General features: G+C 41.4%; 2 protein-coding genes across 2 annotated transcripts; both read right to left on the bottom strand.

Annotated features, from left to right (window-relative positions):
* Window positions 1-6: 6 nt before the first annotated feature.
* LOC118336665 (dehydrogenase/reductase SDR family member 13-like) lies at window positions 7-4,966 on the bottom strand. Its single transcript, XM_035673330.1, has 6 exons — window positions 4,829-4,966; window positions 4,329-4,447; window positions 3,308-3,431; window positions 1,904-2,076; window positions 1,115-1,268; window positions 7-476 (listed from the first exon to the last, which is right to left on the bottom strand). The coding sequence occupies exons 1-6, from the start codon at window positions 4,953-4,955 to the stop codon at window positions 217-219; spliced, it is 957 nt and encodes a 318-aa protein (XP_035529223.1). The 5' UTR covers window positions 4,956-4,966; the 3' UTR covers window positions 7-216.
* A 1,408-nt stretch (window positions 4,967-6,374) lies between these two features.
* Window positions 6,375-9,143, bottom strand: LOC118336666 (dehydrogenase/reductase SDR family member 13-like; the record flags this gene model as incomplete). The annotated part of the gene is given in 3 exon segments (XM_035673332.1): window positions 6,375-7,095; window positions 7,921-8,247; window positions 9,020-9,143. Coding segments are annotated over 3 exon segments (711 nt in total), but the record flags the coding sequence as incomplete, so codon positions are not given.
* Window positions 9,144-9,816: the final 673 nt, after the last annotated feature.

Raw genomic sequence — 9,816 nt, forward strand, 5'->3', positions numbered from 1 at the left:
GGTGACAACGTGAGAGGGGTGATTAAGATATGTAACACAGCAAAACTAGACGTGCACAATGTATTGTTATTAATGTTATTACATTGGTGGAGACACAAAGTCCAACTTATCACACTATAACACCAGAGTAATCCGTTTTAAACAGAGGGAGAGTTCATGGTTCATGGACTCAATTAAATTTAAAGCAGAGAAAAAGTCCTTTGTGGTCATTTCGTCCTAAGAGAGTCCACAGAGCATCTCGCTGACCTCCCACAGTTTCCGGGCCACGACATCATCTCGGGCCCGGGCGCATACTTCCTGTACGGCGCAGCAAGAGAAATAACGTCCGCTCAGAGGTTCGATTCCCTCCTGCAGGCAGCAGTGCAGCGTGGTCTGAGCTCCGGCCTCCGGGTCCAGGAACAGCATCTGGGCCACGGGTTCGATGAAAACCTTCTGCCACAGGCTGACGTGACGTGACAGCTCGGTCCGAACAACACCTGGGAAACGGGAGGGTGGAGAGATGCACGATTTAAAAATAATAAGAAAAAAAACAGCTGCAGAATACATGACTTTTAGGCTTATCACAGTTTAAAGATCAACTTCACACAAGTCTGATGCACTTCTGACCACACCCAATATCACAGGTGTGGTCTGTAGTGCTTGTGACCCAACCCAAAGCTATTTTATAAATACTGAGGTCATAATCTAAGTACTTTGGTAAACAGGGGCGTGGAGGTGTGTGACATGGGAGGTAACGATCAGATTTACAGATTTGTTGTCTATAGTTTGGTGCCAGGTCTTTAATTCTGGTGGAGAATAAGTTCCTTTCATTTTACCCGAATATAGTTAGTTTCCCTAAAAAGTTGTAAAAGCAAATTTTTAGGAAGAAATAAGTAAAATAAGTTTGTAATTGTAGAATATAGATTTGTCTTCATTACATTATAAACATCCCAAAATTTCAGAAATCCACGACCTCTCAACCAATTTACAGACATTAATCTCTAACACATTTAATGAAAGAATGCAGTAAGAGTAAACTGGGGACTTCTTTATGTTGTTCCTCAGGGCCGAGTATTACTGCAACTGGCAGAAGCACATTAGTTGGATGTGAAGGTATTCTGTAAGAGCATGTTACCTGGGTGGACACTGTAGCAGGTGACGTTGGTTCCTTTCAGCCTCTTGGCGAGCTCATGGGTGAAGAGCACGTTGCACAGTTTACTGTTGCAGTAAGCCTGGAAGAACTGCCAGCTGTACCCACCGGTGCCCAGGTCTTTGTTTGCCGCCAGAGCCTGAACACACAAAAACTCATTAACACAGGATCACCTGCAGCATTCCTGAGCACAGGTGAGAGAAAATTACGACATCATGTATCCAAGTGCAGAGTCTGAAGCCTCAAGCTGCAGATGAGGAATGTTCTTTGCAGAGAGTATGTACGTATGAAGAAATTACATCATGTCACACCACAACACAAAGGAATCCTGAAACCGAAGAACCAGTTCTGACGAAGAATGTGTTCAGTAATCGAGGACAATTGAATCAGAGCCAGGTCTCGAAGACTGACTCAGATTATTAAATTCTGATGGTGCTGCATGTTACTGTATATCCCTGTGGGGGGAGCGGTAAAAGTACATGTTGTGCAGCACAATGTCTCCGTCTGTGACTGATATCTGATTCTATGTCATCAATGTTAGAGCAGCATTTTACTGTTGGAGCTGCTCCAGGCAGAAGAATGAAATAATAGAAAACAATGAGAATTTCTTTTCACAAATCAGAATAAATGAAATCCCTCTTGTTCATATTATAGTAAGGCTTTATTATATTTACCAAGTTGCCCAATTTTAGTGAAAGCAACAAGTGTTTGCTAAAATGTACTTTTGTGCATTTATATGATGTGTGTATATGTAACAGTCATTTAAAAGCTCACCTCAAAGTCGACGTGTCCCCAGCGGTGAGCCATTGAGGACAGGGTGATCACTCGTCCTCCACCCGCCTCCTTCAGACGTTCCAGCAGCAGGCAGGTCAACAGGAAGTGTCCCAGGTGGTTCACCCCGAACTCAATGCCGAAACCGTCTTCTGTCCGCCCGTCAGCCACCAGACCTACAGGACAGATAGAGGTTCACGTTTACACTGTTTTAGACACGTCTGCGGTTCTTTCTGCTGTTAACATTGCAGTCAAAGTCAATCTGTTTCCCCTTAAATTTGTGTTTTCTTTTATCTTTATCTTATCTTATTTAATGGGGAAATACACTTAAATAACATATTAGAAGAACTGGGCTAGATTTGGTGTCAGCTCAGTCACCAAGAGGAGGAACACAATAATCCAAAGACGTCTGTCCCACTGAACATTGTTCAACTAAACTATTGATGGCTGCATTCCTTATCAGGTGTGCCACTTTGTTGGTATTGTACCAGTCGCACCTAAATGAAACAGTAACGGGTGCAGTACACCTGTGCTTCTACTGCCGTCACAAGCAAACTACCTGCTGTCAAAGAGACAAGAGGTCCACCATTGCTAGCTTGTTTTGCTGGATAACATTACAAAATGGCTGCATTCCATATAGGTAAGCTAGTTCCAAGGTCCTCGGGCATAAAACTCTGTAGACTCACGATGTGTGGACACACAAAGACAGAAATAGGCAACAGGTCCGGTTAGACTTTCAAAATAAAGTTTGCGTTGTTAAGCTTGTGAAATGATCACAAGTTACATGACGTAACTTAAATCAAACTAATTGTTCACATTAAGTCTCACGTGAAGAGCAGGGTTAAAGTTCTGTTTGTTTGAACCATCCATCCACCCCATCACCTCCATATGCAGACTTTTCCCGCTTTTTATACTGTGTCACCTGACTTCGACAGATTATGTGTCCAGAAATGACACTAAAGGGAAACCTACAGTGTCATGTTGAAGTGCCACTGATCCCTATTTGATGACTTGGGAGCAAGACTGAGTTGCATTCTTTTTGTCAGATTTACATCGCTGTGTGTACGCTCAATTCTGATTTATAATTATAATTTCCACTCCTACAATTATACATAAATGGATGCTGAAACGGCCTTAAACATCTGTCTGTGTATCCAGTTCCTGGCACCATGCTGACCTCCCAAGATGCTGTGTCAGTGAGGTTCTCCAACACCATCAGCATCATTGTTTCACCTGTGCTCCTAATGCTTGACATAAATGTCTACATGCTGTGTGTGCTTAATGGAATTACCCTTTTTTATTATCTTTCATGTCATAGCTGCCATCTTAGATCACATTGTTGTGTCACTTTTTAAAAATGCCATAAATAATTTGTCTGTAAGTAATAGTGTGTGTTTTTTTGCTCACCGGCGTTGTTGATAAGCAGATCCAGCCTGGACTCCGTTTTCAAGAAAGTTTCAGCGAAGCAGCGGACGTTCTTCAGACTGGCTAAGTCCAACTGCATGTAGATCACGTCAGTGCTTCCTGTTTCCTAGAACAAGATCATCAGTGGAAGTTAACCGTTTGATATTTACTATAACTGACTGAGACTTGTTGTAGTTTGTGATAATAATTATTTTACCTCTCTTTAGTTACAAATGTTCCTCCCTGTTTTAATTTATTTTCAGTTATATCAGTTTCTCTCAGAACTTCACTTAACCTACAGTCCACTTTAAGCCCAACAAATGCTTCAGGTGACCTTTGGCTGCTGGTCAACTTCCATGCAGTCCACAGTGTTGAACTGCCATGTTTCTACAGTTGCACCGAAGGGACAAACCAAACACTGGCTCAGACAATGAAAATGTTACAACCTGTAATTTTACACACTGTAATGGTGCAAAACACACACACACAGCAGTACTATTAGTACTCAGTGCACATTTTGTTAAATTGTATTATTATTTCACTATTAATGGTGACATTTCAGCCATTTTCTGTCTGTGTTGTAGAAACCATTTCATAGCAGACACATTTAGTTTTTATCACATTATGAACACACTGGCTTAAAAGAGCTCCAAGATAAAGACAGAAATATCAAAAAGTGTTACAATCATCCACGTTTTTCCTTAATGAACACACAACTGTTCTTATTTTGTCTTTGGTTAGGGAATACACACATTTATTTCTTTTTTTTTTCTCATAATCACAAAACTATTTTATTTCAAGGAAGCAAGCTAATAACTTACCTACAAATGTTACTGTAGTAACATAAAGGCAATTCAGCCTAACTATGAAAAGTAATATAAAACTGTCTGTCTAGTTAACAAACCTGTTGTTTCATGTTTTCATGTTATTATGCAACCACTCCTGAACAAGCAATCACATGCTGCAGGACAGTCACAGTGATTTCTAAAAGCCCGAATGGAGCCTCTGATTGCTTTGTCTTTACCTCTTGTATATCTGTGATGGCGGACTGGGCCTTGTCCCGGTTTCGGCAGGCCAGGATCACTCTGGCTCCCTTCCTGGCCAGGTGCAGAGCTGTGGCTTTACCGATGCCGGTGTTCCCTCCTGCAGCAAGAAAACACAAACTGTCAGCAGCAGCAGAAAATAATAACACGTACACTTGACAAGTATTCAGTTTACAATCACAGCAAACAGAGAAAAGCAGGAAATCTGAGACTCTGAAGGAGCTGGACAGTGATTGGTGTTTTCAATGAATGAGAAAAAGATTCTGCTGTTGAGTTGTTTAAGTGACTAATTGTTTCAGCACTTGTCCCAATCATTGAACTGATGTGCGTTTATTTATTCTGACATTTAAGCAATAAATAAATCTAAATTCTATTTAGAAATAAAATTTAATTTCTTTGCACAGTTTACATATATATACATATACATATACATATACATACATACTTACATACTTACCCCCCCGCCTCACTGCAGACTCACCTGTTATGATGATGGTCTTCCCGGCCATCGCTGCGTTTCCTTTACATTTGGATCTTTTGAAGAGGGTCTGTGTGAGGAGGATGTATCCTCCCAGGACCACGCCGGCCAACAGCAGCAGGTGAAACATGGTTTAAAACAGCTGAGAATCACTGACAGACTCAGGAGCTGAGCTCTGTCTTTTATACACCTGGTGGGACTCACCTGCCGGACCAGTTGTACCTGCCTGAGGTGGGCAGGTGAGTCACTGTTCGGGCTGGTCCCACCGGTTCCGCTGGCATTCCCCATCGATCAAAGCTGGCGTTCAACTGAAACTCCTGCTGCTGTTTGACTTTTCACCCACTAATTTACCCTGAACCCCAGTGAGAGGTTAAAACTGAACTTCCTGTCGAAAATTTCAAAGTAAAACCCTTGTTGACAAATGTATTTTATTTATTTTCATAAATTTGGAAAAAGGGAACAAAAAACTATATTTATGTAGCTATTAGTTTATTTATGACACAAAACAAATAATAAAACAAAGATAGAAACATTTATTTCATTACCAGCAGATTTATGTAGATTTTCTCCTTCAATGACTTTAACTCTTGTGTTTTGTTGTTACACAATCACAGTGATACTCTTACACAGTATGATGCAGTCCCATCCTTTAATAACTGCACGTACACTGTAAACCTGATGAGTTAATTTACTTTAAGTTGTTGAAACTAACTCAATTTCATTCTTGATCAACTAGCTCTAGTAATTTTAAGTGACTCTGACTTAATTTTGTGATTGGGAAAACAAAATATCAAATTAATTCATTAACTTCATCAGGATTTAAAGATGTTTAATCAAGAATCTTTTTCTAACTTCCGAAATTTAGTTTGTGTTCCATAAAAGTTTTGCTGTAATCTGTTTCTGTTAAATTCTGCAGTTACATTTTGAAAAACAAACTGTAAATTGCTTTAATGCTTTATTATCCCTGTAACCATATTTATAGTGTACATACCCAAATGAGGTCAAGAATAGCCACATTGTTATTTTTTTCACTTTATTTGAATCAATAATTATCATCATGTGACAGTTGAGACTGCATACACCAAAGAAAGCAAACTGGAGAACTTTTCTCGTAATTATTACTAATTCTGTCATAATTGAACCTTCCTAAGCTCCACCCCCTTTGCTATGTGCTCCAATCACAGTTGAGAACCTCAGTCAACTTCCTCTTTTCCTGTCCTTACGTATGCTATGTGCTAGGCTAATCTATGTTAAAAAAAAACAACCACAATAAAAGAATCAAGTATAAATCAGTATATGTAGTCAAATCTACATCAATTACTCTGTTAGATAGCATTTTGCTCACATTAGCTACTGTAAGATGTATATATGGTCGAGACAGACAACCACCCACCTAGAGCCGAAGGGTCTGTCCGAGGTTTCTGCCTGTTAAAAGGCAGTTTTTCCTTGCCCCTGTCTCCAAGTCTTGCTCATGGTGGTACTGTTGAGCTCTGTAAATGTTAAAAGGAAGTTCGGTCTAGACCTGCTCTAATTTGAAAAGTGTCCTGAGATAACTTTCTGGTTATGAAGTTGGCGCTAATACAAATAAAATTGAATTGAATTGAAATTATATCTGTATATATCTTATATGTGGAAAGAGGATAGCACAGGGACCCAGCCAAAGGAGCGGAGTCTATAAGAAGGCGAGGGAAGCTCACCTGGCCCTCTCTGCAGCGACACGCCTGAGGCCCACCGTTGTTTGGTAGGCTCCATTTTTTTTTTAAATTGTTAAAACCCAATGTTAGTATTGTATGTTTATGCTCATTAAGTAGCACTGGCTCACATATATATCTTATCTTTTAAGCATCTTCAAAATGTGGTTGTCTTTTCAACAGATTAGCTTAGCATGTAGCATATCTAAACACAGGAAAGGGGGAAGCGGACTGAGGTTTTAAAAGGGGCGGGACAACAGGGGGAAGTTTGTAGAATTACTTTTGGCTGAAAAACGAAGCTCAGATTTCAGGTTTGGTTTCAGGACAGACCGCAGAAACTCTCGCTGAGCTCCCACAGCTTCTTGGCTGTGGCATCGTCTCTCGCCTTTGACTCGATGTTCACCAGCGGTGCACACTGGGTGAAGTAGTGGCCGCTGAGGTGCTCGATGCCTTGCTCCAGGGCACAATGGAGCGTCGTCTGAGCTCCAGACTTGGCATCCGTGGCGAAAAGGAGGAAGGGTGCCCCGATGATCTTTGACCAGAAGCTGAAGTCACGAGTGATTTCTGTTTTTATGTATCCTGGACAGAAAAGAGAAAAAATAACCAAAATGTTTAACTGACTGTACATTTAATTGAGATGTTGGAAAAAGATTCAATGTAACAAGAGACAAAAATAATAAAAACAAAAACAAAATTAAGACAAAATATTCCACAAATTGTATTTAAGTATGTGTTTTAATTAAGGAGATGTGGACCAATGCTACATGCTGCAGCATATATAACCGAAGCTAGTTCAGTAAGTAGATGGACTTTATTTACTTTATTTATAGGTAGATCTTCTCATTTCTCTAATATAGACATTTCATTTGTTTTTGTTTTCCTTTTACTGGAAGAAATGGGCTCCCATAACAAGGATGATAAAAAGCTACACAGACATTTTCCAGCCCCTCCAGAAGTCTGCCGGCTAAAATTAGTGTTTGTAGTTTGTGAAGAGCTCAGTTCGGTCGATTCTGGCCGTCGCCATATTGGAGCTGAATGAAGCCTGGTTACTGAAAACAGCCTGGCTACTCAAAGCGTCCACACCCCTAATTATGCAGAACTTTAAGCCTTAATATAATTTAAAGGCGTAAGTTGTACAAACCCCCCCTCCCCCTTCATCTGCTAAAAAACCTGATTACTAAAAAAAACGTTTTTTAAAAGTGACACAAGACAACTTGTTCCAGTCAGTAATAAAATCTCTGATAGTTCTGCTTAATGTTTTGTTCTTACTGCTACGATTGCTCAAATTTAAAGAAAGATCACAGGATTGGTTGAGACTGTTGCAATTGCAACTTCCTGGAGAGACTGAAATTAAAATAAATCAAACACAGTGATGTTTAAGAACGGCGGCTGCTGTCTGCTGACCAGGATGGAGGCTGTAGCAGGTGACCTCGGTGCCCTGCAGTCTCTTGGCGAACTCGTAGGTGAAGAGGACGTTGCACAGTTTGCTGTGGCAGTACTTCTGGAAGAGATGGTAGTCGCTGCCGCCCAGAGCCAAATCCCTGTGAGTCGTCAGACAGTTGAAATCAACCTTCCCCATCGTGTACGCTTTGGAGGCCACGTTCACCACGCGGCTCGACCCGCTGGCCTTCAGCCGGTCCAGGAGCAACATCGTCAGCAGGAAGTGACCCAGGTGGTTGACGCCAAAGATCATCCCGAAGCCGTCCTTTGTCTTTCCGCCATTTAATAGACCTAAAGACAGAAACACCAGAAACAATGAACCTGAACACAATGTGGTTTAAAGGAACATTCCTTACTTTTTTTAAAGAAATCCTCTTGTTAGCCAAGGGATAAGTTTAATCTGTGTGCATCCAGTACATAGACAGGTCCAGGGCGTGATTAGCCTAGCTTAGCACAAAGACTAAAGGAATGTTATATATTATTAAAGCCCTTTCTCTAATAGTAGGAGGCTCCAGCTCCACCAGGTGAGCTATCAGGACGACTCAACCTGTAAAGTGACTTTTATTTCAATACGTCTGACACGTACTCCACCCCTGTGTGCTCAGACTGTGTGTGCAGGTCCCCATTCACACCCCCACAGCAAAACCCAGGTAGAAAGCGAGCTCTCCAGGTCCCAAATAAACAAAGCCAGTGGGCCCGACGACATCACTGCAGTGACCTTTCAGCAATCAATCAATCTTCCCTTGAGCCTAAACTATGGGAGACCTCCATATCAGCGGTGACTCAGATGGGCCAGCGGTTAGTGAACAATCAATTGCTTTGTCACTTTTTTAGATAGGCAGCTAAAAGTAGGGAAATATGCCTGAAACAGAAGTAAAAGTAATGAACAAACAGTTCAAACAGTTAATCTAAGTGGTGAATGAGTCGTTTAAATGTCTGTCAAGTTGAAATAGTTCTCAGTGTTTTAATTTTAATCAGATTCAAATGAATTAGATTCAAATTAAGATCAGCACTTTAAGAATAAGTTGGGAGCCGCTGTGAATTCAGAGGACAGAGGGCTGACCGGCGTTGTTGATGAGCAGATCCAGCCTGGACTCGGACCGGAGGAAGTTCTCGGCGAAGGAGCGGACGGACTGCAGACTGGCCAGGTCGAGCTGCATGAAGATCACCTGGTTGTTACCGGTTTCCTGAATAACAAACAGAGGTTGGAAGAACTCACAGGACATTTTCTGCATCCTTCATTCTCTGAATAACAGGAAGTACTTATTGTGTTTGTAGTCTTTGTTGATTTTTAAAACTATAACGCTGATATATAGAAACTGACAGATTCATCCATCAATTTCAGGCTTTAATTAACTTCCTGTTAGCCCCGCCCACAGACAGTTTAAGCACCGCCCACAACTGATGTGGATAACTTTGGATACTAAAACAGATTCTTTAGTTGGTTGAACCGGGACAAATACTGCTGCACTCACTCAGATAAACAGTATAGTGACATATTGTTACAGTCAGAAACTGGTTTTTGTCTTTACCTGGATGATTTCCTGGACGGTGGCCTCAGCTCGTCGTCTGTCCCTGCAGGCCAGGACCACCCTCGCCCCCCTCCGGGCCAGGTCCATTGCTGTGGTCTTACCGATGCCGGTGTTTGCTCCTGGAGAGGAAGGACAGAATCAGAGGAAGCACGTTTAATCTGCCCTGCTAACAATGCGACCATATTTGCACGTTCCCAGATATTGAATCCTGATGACACTGGTGATCCCTTTTCATCCGGCGCCACCAACAGATCCAAGTTCTCATTTTTCCATCTCATACTTTGTGCTGACATTGATGTTTTCCAGAGAATGAAGGACTGTCTGCATG

Source organism: Morone saxatilis, unplaced genomic scaffold (genome assembly GCF_004916995.1).
Source record: "Morone saxatilis isolate NCDOM2014 unplaced genomic scaffold, NCSU_SB_2.0 Contig3, whole genome shotgun sequence".
In the NCBI taxonomy this organism is placed as follows: domain Eukaryota; kingdom Metazoa; phylum Chordata; class Actinopteri; family Moronidae; genus Morone; species Morone saxatilis.